This window comes from Eptesicus fuscus, chromosome 3 (assembly GCF_027574615.1).
Source record: "Eptesicus fuscus isolate TK198812 chromosome 3, DD_ASM_mEF_20220401, whole genome shotgun sequence".
Classification (NCBI taxonomy): Eukaryota; Metazoa; Chordata; class Mammalia; order Chiroptera; family Vespertilionidae; genus Eptesicus; species Eptesicus fuscus.
Window position 1 is genome coordinate 81,876,290 of NC_072475.1, and position 25,839 is coordinate 81,902,128.

Genomic DNA, 25,839 nt, shown 5'->3' on the forward strand with positions numbered 1-25,839 from the left:
GGTTCGATTCCAGTCGGGGGCATGTACCTTGGTTGCGGGCACATACCCAGTAGGAGGTGTGCAGGAGGCGGCTGATCGATGTCTCTCTCATCGATGTTTCTAGCTCTATCCCTCTTCCTTCCTCTCTGTAAAAAATCAATAAAATACATTTTTTTTTTAAAAAAAGTCTCATGTTTGTCTCTTTAAAAGTGAGAGTCTCCGTGATTAAATAACTTGTGAAGATCACATCTGGGGAAAATAAAACACACATGAATTACCTGCTCTATATAAAATATTTTGCAGGGTACGTTTACATATACTATCATAAGTGATGGACCGGGACTTCAAATCACCCAATCACCAAACCACCCTGCTTTTGTCAGGAGACATAATTTCTTTCTCCATTCTCTAAACTTGGAGCCTGAGGAGTCATCCATCCACAAACACTGAGCACCGTTCATATATGAAATGCACAGTACAAAGTGCTGTGAAGAAGAAAATAATGGTCTGTGTTGGGGGGGAATAAAGGTCTTTGTTGTCAAAGAACTTTTGAGCCATGAAGGGAAACCACTTTTTTTTTTTAACACTTACTAAAGGAAGTATAAAGTTACCAAACAATGCTATATAGAAATCATCTCACTTGGTCCTCATGACCGCCGTTTGAGGAGACACTATTATTTCTATTTTAAAGAAAAGGAAGTGTAGGTCCTGTAGACAGCAAGAAACCCTCAAGATTTACTCAGCCAATAAGGGGTAGATCAGTGTATTCAAAACCAAGTTCTGACTCCTTAAGACCAGTTTCTGTAATACTCACTGTATATTGTAGGGCAAACCCGGAAACTCCAGTTCCCTAGGCAAGGAATAAACCCTGTATAGCAAAAGGGCAGTATAATATAGGAAAAAGGGGAAAATGAGGCTGTCAGGTTAGACTGGGGCCCCATATAACGCTTGGACTTCATTCTGCAACACTCAGGCAGAAATTACTGCAGTCCCCACTTAATAAAGTAACTTCGGTTAACTTGATACAGAAATTGCAGCCTTTAGAAATAGTAGTTTTACCACCTGGCTACCGTGTCCTTGGACAAACGACTCTCTGGCCTCAACTCACAATAAAGGTAATTCCGCATTGAGCTCTCCTGGGGAGTCAACGAAATAGTGTCTAACACAAGAGGGCGCTCAACAAACGCTCATTTCCCTCTCAAGTAGCGAAAAATACGGCCCTACATTTTTTTTTTTTTCTTTGAGCAGGCAAGGCGATCCAGCAACACCAAAACGAGAGCCAGCTAGCTGAAGCTGCAACTACGCCCCAGCCTGCAGAAACCTTCCTGGATTCTACCAACGCCCCCGGGGTGGTGCGCCCCCTCCCCTCACTTCTCCGGACCGCGAAAACAAACCCGACGTCCAGTCCAAAGCCCGCACCAGTCCTCACTGGGCCGCCCCGCCCTCCCCGCCCTCCCCGCCCCGCCTTCCGAGGCCGCTGGGCTACCCAGCCACCTGCAGTTCCGTTTTCGCTCTCCGGGGCCGCTCTAGGCTGCCGCCCCGCCCGCGGCGCCGCATCTCCATGGTTACTGGGCGGGGCCGTGACGTCCTTGGCGTGGCTGCAGGGAGGCCGCGGCGGGGAAGATGGCGGACGGGAAGGCGGGAGAGGAGAAGCCGGAGAAGCCGCAGCGAGCTGGAGCCGCCGGAGGTGAACACAACCCCAGCGTCGCGGGGCTGAGCGGGATGCTCTGGGTCTTTCTTTGAGCTCCCGGGGTGGAGGGCGGAGGGTGCGGCGAGAATGGGCGGACCGTGGCGCTCACCCGGCCAGGTGCTGGGCCCAGATGAACCCTGGGCGCGCCCGGTGCGGCCCGCGGGGATCCGGGCCCGCATCACCTCCCGGACGGGGGATAGTCGGCCCCAGTTCGTCACCTCCCGGCCCCCCGGAGGCCCCGCCTCCGAGGAGAAGGGAGATGGGCACCCAAAAAGGGGAACAACTCGGGTGGGACCCGGCGCGGCGGTGCCGGAGGCGCTACCGCCGCCCGGGAGACGCGCATCGCACAGAACACGGGCGCGCTCCGGGGGAGGCCCCGCCGGCGGCCGAGGGGCCGGCCGCACGCCAGGTTTCCGCCTGGGCCGCCCTCTCGGTTACACCTAGCGGGCAGCCTGCTGCTTTGCGCTGGGGAGGGGGGCGACCCCGGCCTTTTCTCTCTTTCCTTTATTTTCAAGCCGGATACTGACCCTGTGACGGGATGGGGGTCGAGGCGGTGGAGAAAAGGGGGGAACCTTTGTCTGCCGGCTGGTTGGAGCTGCGGGGTGCAGGGTTAGGGTTCGGTCGCCTCGCTTTGCAGTGTCCACCTTTTCTGAGTCAGACTCTTGCCCGCTGTCTGCGTGCCAGACACTCAGGTGCCAGCGTAGGCTGGTGTAACTCTTCCTGTGCTTCGTTGCGATGTAAACTCGGGCCGCCTTTGTTGTGCCCCCTCCTCCCCTGTCCGCTGAGGTCCCGTGCATTAAGGAAAAGAAACGTAATTCCTCCAGCCACCCTTTGTCGTAACACGGCAACTAATTGAACACGTGCGAGCCGATCTTAGTATCTTTAGAACGTTTTCAGTATTATTCTCTAACTCCCTCAGGTTCTTACTCCTGGAAGTATTGAGTATGAGAAAACACAGAGCATTTAATAGCATTGGAAGGCAACTGTTAGGAACTGTTAACGTGATGTTTAATGTGAATTGCCTTGAGAAAAGTGTAATGCTCAGTTACTTTTTAAAATTTCCTTTTTAAAAAAATATGTACCGTGGTATTAGTTGAGCCATACTCCTCCCTCCCCTCTCCCCTGGTTATTTACTACCTAATTAGGGACTTTTTTTTTTTTTTCCTCAAAAATTGTCTTGGAAACTATCGAGTAAAATTACACTTAAAAATTAGTTATTTGAAGAAAAAAATTGGTAGCCTAAACAATCTTACCTGGCTTATAAACTGGCTTTTTTAACTCTCTTGACTGAAAGTATAGGAGATGTATTTAATATGCTGTCAGAGTATTAGCATAATTCCACTATATAATTTTTCCACCACCCCTTCAGTAGGGATAATTAGCTTTAGTATGAATATTGATGTTTCTGTTTTAGCATGTTTTCAGGGGGAGTAGTAGTGATATAAAGTTATCTTTAGTAATTGGTATTAAAATTATTGTGGTCACCTTATAGATGACAGAATAAGTGATAACTCTTAATAACTTCTTCATAATTTGTCTTAGGTGTGCTTTCCTTTACAAGAAAATAGTGCTGTTGCACATAACCTTTTTTTTTTTTTTTTTTTTAAGAGAAGGTACCATTTTGTTTATTTAATTGTGGGGGTTTTGTTGTTTTGAGGGAGAGAGAGAAACATCTATTCTTTGCCTCCCTCACACACCCAACGGGGCATGAAATCTGCAACCTGGGCATGTGCCCTGAGTGGGAATCAAACCCACAACCTTTCTTTTGGTTTAGGAACACGTTCCAACCAACTGAGCCACACCAGCCGGGGCACATATGCACAATTTTTTAATGTTAGATATTTTTAAAAAATATATTTTTATTGATTTCAGAGAGAAAGGGAGAGGGAGATAGAAACATCAATGATGAGAGAGAATCATTGATCAGCTGCCTCCTGCACACTCTCTACTGGGGATCGAGCCCGCAACCCAGGCATATGCCCTGACCAGGAATCAAACCATGACCTCCTGGTTCTATAGGTTGAGGCTCAACCATAGAGCCACACCAGCTGAGCTAATGTCAGGTATTTATAATGAAGTTGTACAAAGGAATCATAGTTAAAATATTTAATAGAGTGGGTATTGCTGAATTGATCATTTTGTGGCCAGTAGCCACTGTTTTGGAAATACTATGAAGTTATTTCAAGGGTTTATTTAGAGAATATTCTGATTTTTAATTCCTATTGAATAGTCCAGTAAGTTGGAAGTATAAGTATTTTTTGTGAGATTACTTTCATAGTTAACATGAATTTATGTGAATAAGAGGAGAGATAATGCTAAGGGTGAGGCCTTAGGTAGATTTTTTTTTCTCCCTATGGCTGAATTTTTGTATCTCCTTGAAATAAAGAGAAATTTTAGAGAAGAGCTATTCATATCATAATAATGGCCATTTCAGGATATTGTAGGCTATCTAAGATCTATCTCTAATGAAATTGACATTTTTTATGCCAGACACTAGGAGGGTCTTGAATGTGTTCTCATTTAATCTCTCAGAGCAGTGGTTGGCAAACTCATTAGTCAACAGAGCCAAATATCAACAGTACAACGATTGAAATTTCTTTTGAGAGCCAAATTTTTTAAACTTAAACTTCTTCTAACGCCACTTCTTCAAAATAGACTCTCCCAGGCCATGATATTTTGTGGAAGAGCCACACTCAAGGGGCCAAAGAGCCACATGTGGCTCGCGAGCCGCAGTGTGCCGACCACAGTGTTAGAGAGATGGCTGCGTACCCTTTTTTCAGGTGAAGAGCTACCAGTGTGCAAATGGGTCATGAAGGATACCCCTAAACTTTCTTAATAGGTAATTTTTTTGAAAGTAAGATACCTTTATGCCCTAAGGCACTCCTCTCCCCAAACATTCAATGGGGGGAAAATGTTTGTACAATGTGTAATTTAACTTCATATTAACTAATCAACACACTTTGTTCAGAATGAATATAAACCAGATAAAATCCCTTTTATTAAAATATCCCTTGATAAAAAATATAGTAGTTTGATATAACTGTCCATGTTTTGTTATACATTTTTTAAAGTTGACCATATACTTATTCATCCTTTAAAATATAAGTCACATTGCCAAAAAATTTTCCAAAAGTCTATGGTCATCCAAAATTTTGTTTTCCAGAGTCTCAAAATAGGAATCATCTCATTAAATACATTGAAAACAGCAGTTTTTATTAAAACCCCTAAATATTAAAGTAGCACATGTTGTGTTTAAAGGAAGGTACTTAATGGAATTAAGAACTGATGTTGATATTTAATGGTATGTTTCAAAGCCTACGTTAGGTTGAAATAATATTCTAAAGAGCTCTCTATATATAATTGCAGAAATTATAATAATCACACTGATAATAACATAGATTTGGCTGTCATATTCCCCCCTCACATCATTGCTTACTTCATTTCGCTGTATTTCCTAAATGTTTCATATGTCTTACTACATAATTATTAGAAGAGGATTGCATGAAGAGAAAATAACAGTTCAGTCCATGAAAGGTGTAATGAGTACTAATAGTGCATCCACCTTCCTTCACTCCTTTTCCCCCCTACCTTTTTATTGAAGAATGTTTTCTAAAGCTACTAAGTATTTACAGTTGCTTTCAAAAAACAAACAAAAACTTAGAGTGAGCAAGGCTAGTTTTCTATGTCCAGAAATAAATTGCTGATCTGGAATCAGCCATGTGTGGAAATGACCTAATAGACATAGTATGCTTTAATCTTCAGTGTGCATCTGAGATGTAGGTGATCTTTATAGTATGCTTCTTCAGATGACAAAAATACAGACATGAATATAATTGAGTTGCTGCCAGTTGATTACTTGCTTAATGATAGTTTTCCCAGCTCCCCTTTTCATGCTACCTTTTTCTAGAGCAGTCTCTAGAAATCTTCCCTATAGCATGATGCAATTGGACAGATACTGTTGTGTTCCATGTATTAGCACGTTACTAGTTCAGCTAGTTATCACACAATGTTATTAATATTATAGTAAGAATTATATTTTCACTTCCCACTATTTATGCTTTAATTTTTGAAGATTATTTTTTGTTTCAAAAATATTTTCTGGATAACAGGAGACCTAGAATTAGGTAAAGATGGGTTTTAAAAGAACAGGAAATCTTGACTAATTATAACCCTTGAGTCACAATTCAAAGAGCATTTATATTACAATTAAGACTAAATGTTCTTTGCACTATTTGTTTTCGTTTATTTTCAGAATATCTATATATTCCAATTTGAAGAGTTTTCAATTTTAGCTGTGTATCAGTCACAAAGAAGTTATCACTGTTTGGGTTTACTGTAAATATTATACATCATTAAAACTATAAATAGATGGGGGCTTGCCCTTGGGGGTGGGAGTCGCTGGAGGGGTCAGTCGCGGGGGGAAAAAGGAGACGTAATACTTTAAACAATAAAAAAAAAACTATAAATAGAAAGCAAAATAAAATTTAGCATAAACTATTTTAGTTATAAACTTAGACTTTGAAGACTTTGAAAAAACTTTATATAATACTTTTATTTTTTATTTATTTTAAATTTATTGGGGTGACATTGGTCAACATGAACATATAGGTTTCAGGTGTGAGTTTCTGTTACAAGATCTGCATATTGCACCATGTGCCCTCCACCCAAAGTCAAATCTCCTGTCACCATATATTGGGACCCCCTTTTCCATCTCCCCCCTTCCCTCTGGCAACCACCACATACATAATAGTTTTTAAAAAGAAATCCTAAATTGAGTTCTGCATTTTAGCTATTGAATAGTAATCTATCTTTCTTCAGGTACTTTTGTAATTTCATATCTGAGTAAGTAAGTGGCACCTCCTGGGGAAATCCCAAAACCTCATCCTGCTTAATCTCTTTCCTACATTGTCATTACAACTCTCACCCCTTGTCCAAAGGAAATTAAAGAGTTATTTTTCCTCTCAACAAAATCAAATGTTCTGTTCAAAGTGCTTATTAACTAGAGACTCTACAATTCCAAACTATATAGTTGAGATATATAGCCTCTCCTTTTTTAATCAGTTACTTGTCAGTCTGTTTATGTTTACTTTCCTTCCTTACCCTCCATTCAAGCTTTTTGTCCTGTTTCTTAACTATTGTCAGGGCTATCCCTTAGAGCAGTGGTCGGCAAACTCATTAGTCAACAGAGCCAAATATCAACAGTACAACGATTGAAATTTCTTTTGAGAGCCGAAAACCGACTTCTGCGCATGGGTCACGAAGTTTCAATCGCACTGTATGTGCGGGCGCACGTGGTATTTTGTGGAAGAGCCGCACTCAAGGGGCCAAAGAGCCGCATGTGGCTCGCGAGCCATGGTTTGCCGACCACTGCCTTAGAGCATCTTCTCTTTCTCCATAAATAAATCATCCATTGTAGCAGAATACATCCCATAGAGTGAATTGGTAAACTGGGGAAAGAAAATACGAATTTTAATAGTAGTCAACCTTCTGTCTTACCTCCCGATATGTTCTTAGCCTTGTATAACATACCTGAGAAATTCAAGGTATGAACTAATTTCATCATTTATTAATGCAAACACGAGCAAAATTACTGAAAAACATCTTGTATGTATGCCTTCTGCTGTTTGAAATTATAATTAGCTCATCTGTCTTTCATGATTAAAAATAATGTATAAACCTAAGAATGATTGTTAAAAGCTCTTAAGGATAACTTAAAACAGGTGATAATAACCACGCTTTCAGAGTAGAAGTACTCAAAAGGTGATAACCTTGTAGTCTTCTTTAAAGTTCCTTTACAAGTAAAGATTGTGTGAGATGTACATGAGGAATACATCACTCAAGAAAGTTATTCCAGGCTTTAATAATATTGTAGTTCAGGTAATAATGGCTGTTTATAACTGTAGTTCAGGTAATGTTTATAACTAGGTACTTTGTATAACTAATAGTACATTATTGAAGAATATTGGAACTTATTAGTCATATGTATTATCCTGTGATGTGACTAATTGCCCACAAACTAGTTTGTTAGAACAATTTACAGATCTTAATTTCTAAACAAAAATCTCACAAATAACCAGATTATCGAACAACTTACAGTGTTTAGTTTAAGGGTCTTTACTTTCTGTGAACTCTGTGTTTATAATTTTAAATTGCTCTGTATTTTATGCTAGTTAATTCATGGGAGCTTCTTCTACTGCCACAATCTCAGTTCCTGTTATTATACTCTAACAAACAGTGGAAGAGGCTGTTGGGTCAGTAGGTGACAACTGCAGAGGTATCTTCCTTATAACGATGCTTTTTGAGGTTGCTGCTCCCGTCAGTCTGCTCAGTAAAAATAGCTCATCTTGGTAAGTTGTTTCGACTTCACCAGGACCTGAAGAAGAAGCAGAAAAACCTGTGAAAACTAAGACTGTTTCTTCCAGTAATGGAGGGGAAAGTTCCAGTCGCAGCGCTGAGAAGCGATCAGCTGAAGAAGAAGCTGCAGACCTCCCAACAAAGCCTACAAAGATCTCCAAGTTTGGATTTGCCATAGGTAGTCAGACGACAAAGAAAGCCTCAGCCATATCCATCAAACTTGGATCAAGTGTGAGTTGTTATTTTATATATGATATTCGTAATGGGTCTTAAGAATTTGTTTTGGAAACCTGTTTTCACTGAGTTAGGTAAATTAAGGATTAAAATGTACATGTAAGTATTTACGGAGTTATTAGCTCCATGTTCAAGAAAGACCTGGATGAACTATACCTTAATAAAGCTTTTTTTTTTTTTTAAGGTTTGGAATATAAGAAACAACTACAACTAATAGCTTAGAATTTTCCTAAGTTGAGCAAAACCAACTTTTTTCAGAAAGAATTTTTTTCAGAAAGAATTTCAGCTTATTTTTCATTTCTTTCAATTCTAGCAATATTAAAAATAATATCTCTAGAAATCAGTTTATTTTAAAAGGTTAATATTAGCAAAATATTCCTTGATAAGAAGAGCTTCCTGATTATCTTATTTTGGAGCTACACGAGGATCTTCATTGATATCCTGTGACAGTAGTTCCTTACAAATCAACTTTTGATCCCTTGTGGGGTTTTTTGCACGTGTGGTTTTTTTAAAATATATTTTTATTGATTTCCGAGAGAGGAAGGGAGAGGGAGATAGAAACATCAATGATGTTGGGAAAAAAAAGAAAAAAGAAACAAACACCAGTGATGAGCAGTGATGAGTGTGAATCACTCATCTGCTGCCTCCTGCACACCCCCACACTGGGGATCCAGCCTGCAACCTGGGTATGTGCCCTGACCGGGAGTCGAACCATGACCTCCAGGTTCATAGGTCATTGTTCAACCACTGAGCCACGCTGGCAGGGTTTGAGCGGTTGTTTTAATATGTAAACCATAAATCAATTCTTATGAACTATTGAGTATCTGGAAAGTATTTGAAATATTAGATTGAAGCATATGAAGTTAGAGATTTGACTATATCTAACTATTTTATATGGTTTATCCAAATAAATCTCTTCTTTAAGAAGAAAAGTTACTTATATGTTGTATTGCTATTAGCTTTAGAAAATAGTTACATTCTTGTGTAAGGAGAAAAATCCTAAAATTGCTTTTGAGTTGTTTATTCTTGTCTTTTCTGTGAAAATTAATGCTCAGTTGCTAGATGCATATAGCTTTTTTCTGCATTAGATGTTCATGCAAAGATCTTTAAATCTGATATGGATCAAGTTTCTACTATAAGTGTGAGTCATACTGCTAATTTTAAAAGCTACCATTTCAGAACCCCCACTTCCATCTCAAGACATTCAGCTTGTAACTTCATTACTTATGATTAGTCTCCCTATCGGAACTGATTTTTCTGTTTAATCTTTTTTTTTTAAGTTGCACAGACTTACTTTTTTTTTTTTAATCCTCACCCCAGGATATATTTTTTAGAGGGAGTGGAAGGGAGGGGGAGATACAGAGAGAGAAACATCAAAGTGAGAGAGACATACCAATTGGTTGCCTCCCGAACGCACCCCAATGGCGGGCTAGGGATCCTGCAACCAAGGCACATGCCCTTGACCAGAATCAAACCCAGGACCCTTTCAGTCTGAGGGCCGACTACCCACTGAGTCAAAATGTTTAAAGCAAAATTTACTTTTTTGATAGTGATTAAACATGTATTCTAATATACAGTTCTTATACAGATGTTCCCCTTGATAATAAATTTTACTGTGGTTCAACACACCCCTTAAATCAGATATATAAATCCCTAATTCACATGAGTTAGTAATTGCTGATCATATTAGATGGGAGGGTTGTGTTTGAAAAAGCCTACTCAGTAAAATGTTTAATCTTTGGAAAACAAAAACCTATTTTTATAAAATAAATGATAGTGTAAACATAATTTTCTTGGGGGCTAGAGATGTAAGATATAAAAAATAGTTGGAATTGTTGTTGTTGATTAGATGATGTGAAAAGATAGTCCGATCAACCAACAAATACTTACCTGGTGTCTTATGTTGTACCTACAACAAATACATGACTTCTTTAAAAGATTGAAGGGTGTTTCTATAAACACTATGCATAATCTCCAAATTAACATTTCTCATTCCTTCAGAAGCAAATATTGTTTATAAAAAGTATTTGTGTGTGTTATGGAAGAAGGGATGGTTAATTTTGTTGCAGGTCAGAGAAAATTTCACTGATGAAGTGATCTTGGAGTTTGCCTTAAGTGCAGGCAGGAGGCAAAGGGCATCTCAGATAAAAGGAATTTCATGTAAAAGCAGTTTATATATGAAGCCATACAGTACATTTAGGAAATTGTACTTGGAAAGTGTTTGGAAGGCAAATGCATGATAGAAAGCCCCCAAGATGAGACCATAGGATCAAATCATAAAGGGCTTGAATTCCATAATGTAATTTGGCTTTATTCTTTAAGTTCTAGCAGAGCCATAGAACATTATAAGGAATATTGATACTTAAATGGATTTGCATTTTAGAAACATCACCATATACATCACTCTGTACAAAGGATTAGAAGATGGGGGGAGAAGGGGCAATGCGGCTATTGGCCGCAAGTTTGACATGCTTAGTTTGGGATGAACGGAGTTGACCAGGGGAGAATAGAGAAGGAAAGGCACCTGGGACAGAATTTAGGGTACCTGTCATTTTAGCGGGGACAGGAGGGAGGAAAGAGAATAAAAGGTCAGAGAATTTGGAAAATCACCAATAAAAAAAAACCAGTGTCACAGAAGACAAGGTAGGGGTGTTTTATTTTATTTTTAAATGTATTTTTATTGATTTTAGAGAGGAAGTGGGGGGAGAGAGAACCGTCAGTGATAAGAAAGAGTCATTGATCGGCTGCCTCCTGCACACCCCTACTGGGGATCAAGCCCGAAATCTGGGCATGTGCCCTGACGGGGAATCGAACCTTGACCTCCTAGTTCGTAGGTGGATGCTGAACCACTGAGCAACACCGGCCGGGCAAGGTAGGGGTGTTTTAAAAAAGGAACTGGTGCCCGACCAGCGTGGCTCAGTAGTTGAGCATTGACCTATGAGCCAGGTGGTCACAGCTCGATTCCCAGTCAGGGGCACATGCCCAGGTTGTAGGCTCGACCCCCAGTGTGGGGCGTGCAGGAGCCAGCCAATCAATGATTCCCTCTCGTCATTGATGTTTCTATCTCTCTCTTCTTCTCCCTTCTTCTCTGAAATCAATAAAATCTATTTTAAAATAAAATGCAAAAAAGGAACTGGTGATTAGAGTCAAAAGTAGCACACTCGTCATTGGTGATTATATAATCAGGGTAACCTGATTCTAGTTGAGTGAGGAATCACGGAGAATGGTAAGGGAGGATGCCAAATTGCAGTGGGTTGAAGACTGAATGGGTGGTGAGAGGATTGGAGATACTGAGGACAATTTACTTCAAACAGAAGAGATGCCATGAAGCATGCTTATAGGGCAGGAAGCTAGCTAGTAGAAAGATGAGTCTTGGTGTCTTTTATGTTCCCAAGGATACACTGTACTTAATTTTAATGTTACAATGGAAAGTATTACTGATAATTTTCTCTTACCTGTCCCAGGTGCCCCTTAGCTAAATGATACTCAATTATAGGTCCTAACTAGGAAATCTTTTATAAGAGGGAAAAAATGGACAATAAAGTAAAAAGCTACCCATTATAACCCACATTTTCAAAAAGAATGGATTTATCCAAAGTTTTTTCCAAGTTTCTTACTATTTCTATTAAAACATAAAGTTTAATATTTGCTGATAAATTATTTATATCATTAAACAAGCCTGTGTAAATGTTTTATCATACTCTTTAATATGTTTTTTCTTCAGAAACCTAAAGAAACTGTTCCAACTCTTGCTCCAAAAACCCTTTCAGTAGCAGCAGCTTTTAATGAAGATGAAGATGTAAGTTGACACCCAGTTTTGTTTATTTTACTTTAACCAATTCTTTAAGAAAGATGTTAGTGGCAGATTATAGGTTGTATTAATGGTACTAGTGAATTTCCTTTGCAAGTCTGATCAGTTTCTGTGTGTGAGACATCTGCGAAATCTGGATGTTTCTATTTATTATATTTGGTTGCAGGGTTATTTAAAATATTGTTAACTCTGGGGGGAAAGGAACTTAATCATCAATAAATGCTTATTATGAACTAGAGGCCCGATGCACGAAATTCATGGCGGGGGGGGCGGGGGTTGGCAGTCCCTCAGCCTGGCCTGCGCCCTCTCGCAATCTGGGACCCTTCGCTCCTAACTGCCTGACTGCTTGCTCCTTACCACTTGGCTCGCCACTCCTTAGCGCTGCCACGGAGGTGGCCGCTGCGTTCGCCGGCTCAGTTTCTGGCTGAGTGGTGCTCCTGCTGTGGGAGCACACTGACCACCAGGGTACAGCTCCTGTGTTGAGTGTCTGCCCCCTGGTGGTCAGTGCACATTATAGCAACCAGTCGTTCCACCGTAACAGTCACTGGGCTTTTATATAGATAGATAATATATGTATGTACTAGGAAGTATGTAGTATCCAAAAACAAATTGAATACTGCTGCCTTTAATAATTTTTATAGCTAAAGTCTTCAGTGATGAGAAATTTTAATAATACAAGTGATTCTCCATTTATCCCCATGAGGCAGCTATAGTGTTTTCTCCCTTTATCCCTATGAGGGAAAACAAATAGTGGAGGTGATTCTGCCAGAAGTTTCGATAAACTCGTATTCCAGAGTAAGCATAAGATGCTTATCTGCTGTCTTAGGCAGTCCTACTCCCTTCATGCCCCTCATAGGGTCGCTCTCTTACCATGCTTATGAATGACTATGGAATTTTAAGCATAATTTTGACTTTTCCTTATACTCTGACTTTAGAACCTAATCCTCATTTTAAGATGTGACCCATTGAAAAACAATAAAGTGTTACTGGATACATGAGTAATTGCTCCCAAAAAGAATCTGGATAAGAATTATACATTCAGAGGAGCACAAACACTGGGGTAGGAGTGATTGGGAAGACTATATAAGAGAAGAAATATGAGTTGGGTATTGAAACATTAGGTAGGGTTTTGACAAACCAAGGAATACTTTTGTAAGCTAAGATGTCAATTTTCAAATCACGGTGGTAAATACTAAGCAGCTCCATTTGACTGTGCTGGAGATATTTGTAGAGGAGTTTGGACAAGGATAAATGTGAAATGCTCAGATCCCAGGTGAGTAGGTAAAGAATAACTAGTCATCACTGTATTCTTCTTTGGACCTTTACTCATTTTACACATTTGAGTGCTTTCTATGTGCTAGGCACAGTGAGATTACAAAGATAAATCAGACCTGTTTCTCTAGGAACTCAGTCTTTTAGAGCAGAGACTTAATCATAAAATAGCACAAAATAAAAATCAAAAGTACCTGGAGATGAAGTGATGTGGAATTCAGGGAAAGAAAGAGGCTGGTAACTAGATGCCTGAAAAGACCACTAGACTGGATTTTTCTCCTGTTTGTCCAGTTCTTAACCAGTAGAAAGCCTGTGTTTTTGTGGGGTTTTTTAAATTTCTTTATTGATTAAGGTATTACATATGTGTCCTTATTCCCCCATTGTACCCCCCCACCCCACTCATGCCCTCACCCCCCTGTTGTCTGTGTCCATTTACTTACAGCAATTCTTGTATCTGTTCGATAATTGGGAACCCAAGTGAGATTTTGTTGAAGAAAAAAATGTATTTCATTGCCCCATTCTCCCCAGGAAGGTTTAAAAAGTACTAACATAATATTTACTGTTTTCTGTGATTCTGACATTCTTAACAGATTGTATGAGGACAATATAGGAAGAAGGAAACAGCATGTGTAAAAGTGGAGAGGCTGGCAATTATAAGCAATACATAGTAATTGCTTTCTTTGTTTTGGGGGATTATTATTATTATTATTGTTGTTGTTGATTTTAGAGAGGAAGGGAGAGATAGAAACATCAATGATGAGAGAGAATCATTGACCGACTGCCTCCTGCACATCCCCTACTGGGGATCGAGCCAGCAACCTGGGCATGTGCCCTTTACTGGAATCAAACCCGGGACCCTTCAGTCCACAGGCCCATGCTCTTATCCATTGAGGGCAGTAATTGCTTACTCTGAATACCTAACAATTTGGATATCTTTACATAACTTTATTTTACCCTCCATATATTCCTGTAAATCATGTGGTACAGTTATTTTTATTTTGCAAATCGAGAAGTTAAGAAGTTAAAGTATGCATTAAGTATGTGCTGATGCACACAAATTTTGAACTAAAACTTAGGTCTTCTGGTTTCTAGTTCTCTGTTCTTCGCATCATCCCTTACTGCTTTCTCTAAATATTTTATAAAGAAATTTTGGACAGGTTCAGGCAACACTATTTCTCTGCTATAAGATGGTAATGATAGGAAGGGATAAACTTGTCCCTTAGATAAAAGAATGCATTGTGCCCTAACCGGTTTGGCTCAGTGGGCCTGGGGACTAATGGGTCCCAGGTTCGATTCCGGTCAAGGGCATGTACCTTGGTTGTGAGCACATCCCCAATGGGGGTGTGCAGGAGGCAGCTGATTGATGTTTCTCTCTCATCAATGTTTCTAACTCTCCCTCTCCCTTCCTGTCTGTAAAAAAATCAATAAAATATATTTTTTTAAAAAAACACAGAATGCATTGCATCTAAAATCTATCTGGGGAGCATTTGAGATCTTGCTCCCCTGTATATGTTATCAGCTTGGCTCAAATAAACTTACCAAAAAAACATTTTCCCCATACCCTAAGTAAAATTGACTAATTAGATTGTACCAAAATTAAGGATTTCTGTTTAATAATATTGACAAAGTTAATGATGAAAGTTGGAACAAGATATTTGCAAATGTCTAAAATCAACAAAGACAGGGCCCTGACTGGTGTGGCTCAGTTGTTTGGAGCATCGTCCTGTACACCAAAAGGTTATGGGATCGATTCCCGGTCAGGGGCACATACTCTGCTTGGGTTGCATGTTCAATCCCCAGTTAGGGTGCATGTGGAAGGCAACCAATTTATGTTTCTCACACCAATGTTTCTCTCTTTCCCCCTTTCCTCTCTCTCTCAATTTAAAAAAAAAAAAAAGTCAATTTAAAAATACCAAAAATAATAAAACCAACAAAGAGGGAGAGCATTTGAGATTTGGTCCCCAGCACATGTCATTTTGTCTCAAATAAACTCTCATAAAAATTCTAATAAGTAAAAATAGCCAAAACCGGTTTGGCTCAGTGGATAGAGCGTCCGCCTGCGGACTGAAAGGTCCCGGGTTCGATTCCGGTCGGGGGCATGTGCCTTGGTTGCGGGAGCGTCCCCGGTGGGGGGTGTGCAGGAGGCAGCTGATCAATGTTTCTAACTCTCTATCCCTCTCCCTTCCTCTCTGTAAAAAATCAATAAAATATATTTAAAAAATAATAAAATAAAATAAGTAAAAATAAAATCAACAAAGGACTAATATCTGAAACATACAAAATAAAATCTTTATCTGGTTCTTCTTCTGTAGAAACATGGTTAAGTAACCTCGAATATATATCTGAGCCTGAAACATATTGGACAAAGGGCATTCTTGTATCTCCTTTGGAGTCTAATTTGGACAGTCTCTGGATCTTACTGTATATTTCATGGCATTAACATTTTTGAAGAGTTCAGGGCAGTTATTTTATTATCATTATTTTAGACCAATTATTTTGTAGCATGTCCCTTAGTTTGAATTTGTCTGGTGTTTTCTTATGATTAGATTCACATTTCTTTTAGCTGGAATACCACAGAAGTAGTAGTGCCAAGTTCTCAGTGCATCATATCAAGGAGCACATATTGTCAGTATGTCCCATTACAGGCATCATTAACTTTGATCATTTGGTTAAAGTAATGTCTGTACTGTCAAATCACTGGTGTATTTTTTTTTTTCTAATTAAAATTTACCTTCTTGGAGATAATGGTTTGAGAAGGTATATAAGCATTTACTCTTTTCTTTTTTAAGTAAATCTTTATTGTTGAAAGTATTACATATGTCCCCTTTTTTCCTCCAGTCCGCCCCCACCCCCTGCCCTCACTGCCCCATTGTCTGTGTCCATGGGCCATGCATATATGCATGCAAGGTCCTTGGTTGGTTACCTCCCACCTACTCACCCTCCCTCGCCTTCACTCCGAGATTCCTTACTCTGTTCCATGTTAAGCATTTACTCTTGAGTGTTAACATCCATTGGTGATTCTTGCCAGAGTCAGTTATTATAATGTTTGCCAAATGATGACTTTTCTAATTCTTTCATCCTCTCTATGTTTATTGATTGTTACTGTTGAAATGTGAGGTTCGGGAGCAGATTCTTCTCGTGGGTTCTTGTCCAACGAAGTTGAAGAATTCGTGGACTAACAGATTTCTTTAATAAAAATGTAGACGTTTATTAGAAGCAGATACAAACTCCATCTGGGCAGCGGGGGCCCCCAAATGGGAAAGGCCTGTGCTCGCGCGCGCGCGCTCTCTCTCTCTCTCTCTCTCTCTCTCTCTCTCTCTCTCTCTCTCTCTCTCTCTCTCTCTCGGGGAAAAAAATCTAATCTGAATCTACTGAGTCTCTTTGTCTCCTGTGCTTTCCTCATTGGTCATTCTGCTACATAGTATTGGTATCAGAGCTCAAAGCCCACTTGGTGCTCCCCTCCTCTCCCCTTATCTTGCAACATTCCTCTGTCCTTTGTGAAAATAAGTTTCCTTCCCGATATCCTGTGACTTTTCTTTATCCTCTGTGAATGTATGTCTTCCTTCCCCCTTATCCTGTGGCATTTTTCTGTCCTCCGTAAAAGTAAGATAAGCATTTTGGTGCCTCCAAGCCCCCATCTATGCATTCCTCTCCCATGGACCCTCTCTCAGTTGTCCTGGCTGGAGATGTTTTATTACCCCTATGGCTCTCCCAACTGCTCAGGTCAGGCTGCTTTTAATTGCTCAAGCCAGAAATGCCTTCATCCTTTCTGGACCTTCCCTCCCCCCCCTTCCTATCTGCCTAATTAAGCTGGCTAGCTAACCCTTATCACTGTAAAGAAGAGCTTTCCCTTATTTATATGTGTGGTGGGTTCATGGATTCTTATTTTATTCAGTTGGTTATGATGCTCTGATTGTCCCAGATTTGACCAGTAGAAACTCCTTTAATCTTAAGGACTGCCTTTAAGCTCATCGGCAAAATTTATACTTAAAAACTTACATCATTGTAACTTATCCATAACTATAAATAGGGAAAAATAGTAAGCAAAGAACTTTCAAGATACCTTTTAGTCAAGGAGACATTTTTGAGAAGGAACAATCCAGTAAAATGATTAAGAGTCTTTGCTTTGGCACTCTATTGTTTTGCTGTTTATTAGCTTTGTGACCTTAGACAAGTTCACCTTGTTTATTTCACCTGCAGAGTGGGAATGATGATAATCATATCACCATGTACAATTGTTATAGAGTTTTAAAATATCATGCATATTAAAGCATTTAACACAATGTATAGTACATAATCAACAAATGGTTTTAATTCTAGAATATCTCGTTTTTACCAAAAGTTTTAATGCAAAACCAGCACACTAGAAGTATATTTCTTTTTAAAATGTAGTTAAGATAAATAATTTATTCTTTTATCAAAATTTACAAAATTGAAAATGCTAAAAGACTTAGATATAGAATTTTGCATATTGTAATTAAGTGAATTTAATAAATCTATAGGCAATCATCTCTATTAACTTCTGTTTTTCTTTTTTATCTCCAGAGCGAACCAGAGGAAATGCCTCCAGAAGCAAAGATGAGGATGAAGAATATTGGAAGGTATTATAATTTTTCATAAATATTGTAGAAAATTACAGAGAATTAAGAGCAAGAATAAATTATACATAATCTTTTGGTATTCAGGCTTTTCTTGTGTATTGAGCATAAGTTTTTTGAGTTATCAGTGATCTTACGAGTATTTTAAGAAAATTAACAATTTAAGACTTTTTTTAGATACATGTAATCTATATATATATATTTTTTTCAAATAAATAGCTATGAGCAATGTTCTGATTTAAAATTTATATTGAATTTTTTTTTTCTGGTATAAAAAGAAATGGCTTTGACTCATTTCATTTATGATATCATTCTCACCACTTAATCTTGATCATAAATACCCTTTTTTCCATGGTCACTTAAATGTCAAAAAACAAAATAAAGCAAAAGTATTTTAATTTTTCTTTATTGTTTCTGTTGTCATGGAAATAATGTTAATTTTAAACTAACATGATGTTCAGTTTCCTGTCTTTGTATGCATAAATGGATAATTTAGAAGCTAGTAAGAAAGCTTAGCTTTAAATTGACCCATACTATGTCCCTATTTCTACTTAATGTATGAACTTCCAAAGAACTAATTGCTAAGTCCATAAACAGGTATTAGCCTTCAGATTTTCGGTCTATGATTCAAATGGGAACAGTCCCAGTACCTTCATTTTATACTGGAATCTAAGACATTGTAACCCAATCTAAACACATCTATCTAAATATGTAAAATTAAAACAGAGTTCATAAAATGACCTAAATCTTTCTGTGTGTGGTACATATTCATGTTTTTCTTATGTTTAATTTTTTTAATATATTTTATTGATTTTTAAATATATTTTATTGATTTTTAAATATATATATTTTATTGATTTTTTATAGAGAGAAAGGGGGAGGGATAGAGAGCTAGAAACATCGATGAGAGAGAAACATCGATCAGCTGCCTCCTGCACACCTCCCACTGGGGATGTGCCCGCAACCAAGGTACATGCCCTTGACCGGAATCGAACCTGGGACCCTTCAGTCTGCAGGCTGACGTTCTATCCACTGAGCCAAACAAGTCAGGGCTTATGTTTAATTTTTTATAAATGCTGATTACAAGCCAGCAAATTAATTTCATGACCTTATTAATGGGTTGCAAGCAACAGTTGTTTTGTGGTTTTGTATATGTATATTATTTTATTTCAAAATGGGTAAAGGACTTGAACGTAAGATGAGAAACCATAAAAATCTTAGAAGAATCCATAGGCAGCAAAATAGCAACAGTTTTTTCAAACTATAATGGTTGCCACCATTAGCTATCCTAATATATAAAAACCCAGGGTTCGTAACGACTGAAGGCTCAACCGACCAGAAGTCAGTCCTGCAGTCAGTGCTCGGTGGCCGTGGCTGTGAGCACAGCGACCCAGCACTGACTGCTGAGGGGGCTGCGGATCAGGCCTGGAGAGAGGCCTGTGGAGAGAGAGGCCCGGCGGGGAGAGAGGCAGGGTCTAATCCGAAGCCTCCATGGCAGCTGTTGATCAGCCGTTGCCTCTCTTTCTCTCCGGGCTGCTGGCGAAGCCACGCCTCAGTTTCTCTCCAGGCCTTCATGGGGGCTGCTGATCAGCCCCGCCTCTCTGATCAGGCCCAGAGATAGATCTGGAGACGCTGACTGGCATAGGAACCGACCAATCAGAACCAAATCTGGGTGAAGTGTGAGGAGCCAATGGCTGCCTAGGAAGCAGAGCTTTTGATGCTGACTGCATAGAAATCGACCAGTCAGAATTTAATCTGGGTGAACTGTGAAGGCAGAACCTAAGGTGGGGACTGAGGAGGGGTTTTAAGGGCAACAGCTGTTTGGTGTAAGGTGTAAGAAAGCAGATCAATTTTTTAATGACTGGTTTGGCAGTATAGTGCATATGGCTGGCTATGAGTCCAGATATAGGGATTATGTATTTTTGTCTGCCAAGAGCATCTCCTCCTGCTGAAAAAGGCTCTTTCCCCCCCCCCCCCCCATAGCAGTCCTATTCTATGTAATCTATACTACTAAAAGGATAATATGCTAATTAGATCAGATTGACCGGCCATCTTCCGGACGTCCAACTTCCTTCCGGACAAAGCCATGGTAGTGGGGGCAGAGGCAGTTAGGGGTGATCAGGCTGGCAGGGGAGGGCTGTTGGGGGTGAGATCAGGCCAGCAGAGGAGGGCAGTTGGGGGCGAGATCAGGCCGGCAGTTAGGGGCGATCAGGCAGGTGAGTGATTAGGAGTCAGTGGTCCCAGATTGCGAGAAGGATGTCCGACTCGGTTTAGGCCCGATGGGTCAGACATCCCCCAAGGGGTCCCCGACTGGAGAGGGTGCAGGCTGGGGACCCCCCCCCCGCCCCTCCCATGCATGAATTTCGTGCACCGGGCCACTAGTCCTATATAATAAAAGCCTAATATGCTAAGCGGCCAGTCGGCTGTTCACCCAGTCAAAGCGTAATATGCTAAGGCCGCTCAACCACTCACTATGATGTGCACTGACCACCAGGAGGCAGACAGTCAACTAGTCGCTATGATGTGCACTGACCACCAAGGGGAAGACACTCTTACCAGTAGGTTAGCTTGCTGCTGGGGTCTGGCCAATCACGACTGAGCGAGACTGACAGGAAACACCCTGGAGCCCTCCCACAGTCCCTGGCTGGCCAACCTCCTGTGTCCCTCCCTGGCCCCAATCGTACAGAGTGGGGTCCCTCAGCCTGGCCTGCGCCCTCTCACAATCCGGAACCCCTCGGGGGTTGTTGGAGAGCCAATTTTGGCCTGATCCCGCAGGCTAGGCCAAGGGACCCTCCCACTGGTGCATGAATTCCTGCACCGGGCCTATAGTGTATCATCACCTCAGATGTTAAAACTACAAATTGTATCTGTTCCTTCCTTAAGCCTGAATCTGAAATTTTAGAACTGGGTCTATGGAAAGTATATTTTTTAAAACCTTTGTAGGGGCTTCTGATGTTCAGCCTATATTTATAAATTTCTTTTCTTTTAACACAGGGATACACCAACATCAGCAGGACCAAACTCCTTTAATAAAGGAAAGCATGGGTTTTCTGATAACCAGAAGCTATGGGAGCGAAATATAAAATCTCATCTTGGAAATGTCCATGACCAAGACAATTAAAGGATATGTTTTGAAATTGGGGTATGGGGTGGGTGTAAAGTTAAAAGGAACAGTTTCCTTTTTAAAGAATGATATAAGACTATCTTTGGAGCCGCCTTTTTTTTTTAAGATTGAGTGGTACACTAATAAATGAGAGTTTGAAATTAGACGTAATTTATGTTTTATATACAGATTTCAAGACATTTGCTAATTTTGTAGTTTCATGTAATTAGTTTCCAAAGGTTACAGATAATTTAAAAAAAAATCAGAAATGGTACCTTTCTAAGAATTGCATATTTTTTTAGACACAACTATTAGCACATTAAGAGGGAAGCAAAAAAGTTATTGTCTGTTTAAACAGCAAGCAATTACTCTAACTTAACTCCCTTATTAACCTAAACTTTCTGGCTCCCAGGAACAGCCTTATAAAGAGGGAGTACTGTATTGGGAGGAAAATGTTATTGGAGTATTGACTGAAAGTGAATTGGATAAAATTAAAATATTGCTTTTTTTCCTAATGGGCATTTGTTTTGTTTCAAGTCAAACTAGATATTGCATTGCTATCAGTGGATACAGAGGCTTAGCTCTTTAAAATAAAAATTTTTTTAATTTTATGTAAACTGTTGAGTATTTGATATAGCCCACTTCACCTTAATGGGTCTTGTCTGCCTTCATTAGTCTACAAAGAACAACCGTTTGCTACCAAAGTAAATCAGTATTTTGAATGTGCTTCTCTTGGTTTTTGTTATTAGCTTAGTTCCTGTAAGCATTTCCACCAGACTTGAGGCAAGTCATAGGAAGCTGTTTCTTTTAAAATACAAACCACCACCAAAAATTTTAAATGTACATAATACTTAAATATTTGGCTGTTTTTATTTTTTAAAAGGTAACAGACAGCAAAAAAGCAACATTGTGTCAAGATGGAAAATGAGAAAGATGCACTTTCTGTAATTTTGTCATACCATTTAAGTTACTAATTTGTGAATTCCATTTTGATTTGTACTTAACTACAGGAATCCTTATTTAATACAATAAAATGGTTTATTTTAAGTGTATGCATATTAACCAGTGGCCTCTCAAAAGCACATTTTCGATATTGAAAATAGAAAGAAAATGCATCTTTAAACATTTTATGGACTCTTTGACCACATATACTTTGTTAGAGCTATGTGTTGTAGGGTTTTATTTTGTTTTTGTATTTTTGTATTGTATATGAATTCTTTTTTAATGTGACAAACACATCTTTAAAGGTATAGTCATAGATAAAAGAAAAATGCAGTATAATGATTTCCTTGAAAACTTCTAGAATGTTAAATTTGCAGGCAGCTTCAGACTGTCTTAATGGTGGTAACTAATTGCTCAGCTCTTTTAAAAGGTAGTAATTCCAGAGAAGCAGCCTGTATATATTCCTAATACTTTGTTCACTTTCATTTATTAGAGTAAGTCCCAAGAAAAACGATGGAAATGTATATAGAACTATTAGTTCTTAACTACTTGATTTAATGATATCAAGATACATGAATTTAACTTGCTTTAATGTAGGCAAACTTTTCATTTTTGTCTATTTTACTGTTAAAATAAAATCCCTCTCCTGCATATTCTTTTCTTGACTCAAACGAAATATTAGCCTATGGTCAAGATGGGAGAGAGAAATAACTGAGATGAATGTCTTTACTAAAATACCAATAAATTTGTCAAACTCAATAGTGTTCTTATTTTCTCTTATGCTTAATTGTTGCTGGGTTTTGTTTGTTTTTTAACAAATGTTACAATTGTTGCTTTTGTCCAGATGGTTGGCCAAGGTAATGGAAGGTATTAAATTATTGTTCATTAGACTCTTATCTAATTTAGCATTTACTTCTATAGCATCCTTCTCCTCCCCTGCCAGAGTGTTTGTCTGCCCTGTGCTGTAGAAAAGCCTGCCAAAGTATATCTAGTGCTAGAAGGTATTCTCTTACTAGTGTCTACCATCCATTAGCTCTACATATTTTCTTTGATTTTTAGTGGGAAAGGAAAGGAGAGAAGATAGAAACATCTCTGAGAGAGAAACATCGATCTGCCGCCTCCTGCACGCACCCCCACTGGGGATTGAGCCTTGAAACCAGCAACCTGCTGGTGCATATAGGTCAATACTCAACCACTGAGCCACACTGGTCAGGCTCGATATATTTTCTTAATGCTGTTGCCCAATAGTTCAGATCTTAATAACTGAATGATTGAACTTAACCTAGAATTAGGATTCATATGTTGTTTGACTAATTACAAATAGAAGCTGTGACTTTCTATTTTGTATCATTTCTTCTACTTTTGGTGTTTTTTCTTTTAATGATCAAGATTAGCTTGACACACTGGGGAGGGATTGTTAGTTATTTTTCTGGTCAAGTGAAAATACTTTAAATTTTTTTTAATTCATTTTGAAAAAATCAGACTTAATATGTGAAAATTATAAGGTATTTTCATATTCTCCAAATGTTAACCTCTTTTTTTTTAATATATATCTTTATTGACTTCAGAGAGGAAAGGGAGAGGGATAGAGAGATAGAAACATCAATGATTTGAGAGAATCATTGATCGGCTGCCTCCTGCACGTCCCCTATTGGGGATCAAGCCCACAACCCAGGCATGTGCCCTTGGCCAGAATCGAACCTGGGACCCTTCAGTCCCCAGGCCGACGCTCTATCCACTGAGCCAAACCGGCTAAGCCCAAATGTTAACCTCTTATAGAACAACTAGGGGCCCGTTTCGCAGGAAGATTCCTGCAAGATTTCCTGCGGGCTTCCCTCCCGCCACCGGCACCTCTCCCATCCCCCTACCTCTCCCGCTGCGGTGGGTGCCGCCACCGCTTCCGCGGCCCTGAGCACCGCTGCACACTCCACTCCCCCGACCCGCCGCGCCTGCCGCCGCCACCTGCCCCTGCCTGCCTCTGTGGCTGCACGCGCTGCCTGCGCTTTCCCTCCAGCAGCCGCCTTGCTTTCTATCCCTCCCTCTTCCTTCTATGGTTTCTTCAGTCTTCACTCCTCCCTCCCTCCCTCAGTGTATGCAAATTAGCAGCCATCTTGGGTTAATTTGCATACTCACCCTGATTGGCTGGTGGGCGTGGCTTGGGCTTAGCAAAGGTGCAGTCGATTTGCATATTACCCTTTTATTAGGTAGGATTGTCCAGATCAGGAGATTAATATTATTATAATACTTTTATTTATTACATCATCTTATACTGTTGTTCTACAGACCTTATTCAGATTTAATCATTTGCTCCCCTAATGTCTCCCTAGTCAAAGATCCACTTCATTATCATATATTGTTTAATTGTCTTCTCTCTTTAGTTCCTTTAGTTGGGACACTTCTGTGTTTGTCTTTCATGACCTTAGATGTTTTGAAAAATACAGGCCAATAATTTGTAAAAGATCTATTATTGGGGTTTACAATTAATATCTTGTGGGAAAATTCTTGGGATGATATAAGTATCCTCTTTCTCATCATACTTTTGCCCATTAATTGGTAGGCAGTCATACTGCCCACCCCCTGGATTCTTTCCTGAAACGATTGTTAGTGTACTATTTGAGAAATGATGATTTTCTATTTCTTTTTCTACTTTTAGTAAAAATTCTACTTCTCTTTTTTTATATGAGCATTTTATTTATTTTTTTATTTTGTTACTCCTCCCCCAAGGATATTTTTCCATTGATTTTTAGAGAGAATAGAAGGAAGACAGAGAAAAACATCTATTGGTTGCCTCCTGAACGCACCCCAATCAGTGCTGAGGATCGAGCCTGCAGCCAAGGTTTGAGGATCGAACCCAGGACCCTTCAGTCTGCAGGCCGACACTATCCACTGAGCCAAACCAGCTAGGGCTCTTCTCTATTCTTTATTCAGTTTTTGGTTTTTTTTTTTTATAGCAAAGATGGGAGATTTTTTGAAGAACAAGTACAGTCTCCCACGTAGGGAGGGGGAAGAGTCCCCTTTATTTTATTGATCATGGGCTCAAGTATTATGTTATTCTGTAGTTTATAACTCATTATTACCATTGTTTTGTTACTCAAAATGTTCCAGATTTGCCCATGCAAACTCCTTTCATTTATCGCTTCTTGAACTTTTGGCTAAGACCAAGTGTAGTATCTGTTCTTATCAGTTTAATATCTGATATGTCTATCCAAGGACAATATATTAAATAGATTTAAAAAGAAAAAAACTCAGCAACTCAGAAAAAATAAAAAAAAAATCATTTGACACTCAGGTCTTTTTGACACACCCAGCCTTTTAAAAAATACTTTATTAATTTTTAGTACCAGAAGATATACTGGACTCATTTTCTCTTCAACATTTTTACCAGAGGAAAGTAGTCAGAAACCAAAATTGGCACTAAATGTGTATTAACTCATTGGTACTAAGGTGGTATTGCTTCTAGCCTGCTTAACAGCTAGAAAATGTATGTGTATATACGTCTATGTGTATGTGTACTGTATGTGTGTGTCTCCATGAGTTCATACTGATACTTCCTATACCAGACCAACACCACAGTTCATTCTAGTCTTTCTCCTTTCTATATCTCTTATCCAGCAGTAAGAAATCTGACTTAGATTCATATGTTCACTTAATTGCTTAATTTCTAGAATATACAAAGTAGTTTTCAGAACTACTAATCTATATATTTTCCTATGAAAAACCAGTGCAGTATTTGCATATGGTTCTTTTGTTTTAGTCTCATTCCATAATCAAAATACTGTTTTACAGCCCTAGTTGGTTTGGCTCAATGGATAGAGCATTGGCCTGTGGACTGAAGGGTCCCGGGTTCGATCTGGTC

The 25,839-nt window shown here is 39.3% G+C and overlaps 1 protein-coding gene and 1 pseudogene across 2 annotated transcripts; both read left to right on the plus strand.

The window, feature by feature from the left end:
- Positions 1-1,558: 1,558 nt before the first annotated feature.
- Positions 1,559-22,742, plus strand: PCNP (PEST proteolytic signal containing nuclear protein). Of its 2 annotated transcripts, XM_054714051.1 has the most exons (6): positions 1,559-1,666; positions 7,905-8,016; positions 8,092-8,254; positions 11,982-12,056; positions 17,886-17,941; positions 20,933-22,742. In XM_054714051.1, the coding sequence occupies exons 1-6, from the start codon at positions 1,603-1,605 to the stop codon at positions 21,057-21,059; spliced, it is 597 nt and encodes a 198-aa protein (XP_054570026.1). In that variant the 5' UTR covers positions 1,559-1,602; the 3' UTR covers positions 21,060-22,742. The 2 variants fall into 2 exon arrangements, with proteins under 2 accessions (XP_054570026.1, XP_008159586.1); XM_008161364.3 differs by lacking the exon at positions 7,905-8,016 and having other exon boundaries at positions 8,040-8,254.
- A 2,373-nt stretch (positions 22,743-25,115) lies between these two features.
- LOC114229620 (U2 spliceosomal RNA) lies at positions 25,116-25,231 on the plus strand (annotated as a pseudogene).
- The last annotated feature ends 608 nt before the right edge of the window (positions 25,232-25,839 follow it).

Bases quoted from the DNA above. Each gene is read 5' to 3' on its own strand.
- PCNP (XM_054714051.1), top strand. From the start codon at position 1,603: ATGGCGGACGGGAAGGCGGGAGAGGAGAAGCCGGAGAAGCCGCAGCGA. The intron at 1,667-7,904 runs GTGAACACAACC...TCTAACAAACAG, and splicing joins GCGAGCTGGAGCCGCCGGAG to TGGAAGAGGCTGTTGGGTCA. The intron at 8,017-8,091 runs GTAAGTTGTTTC...TGTTTCTTCCAG, and splicing joins AGTAAAAATAGCTCATCTTG to TAATGGAGGGGAAAGTTCCA.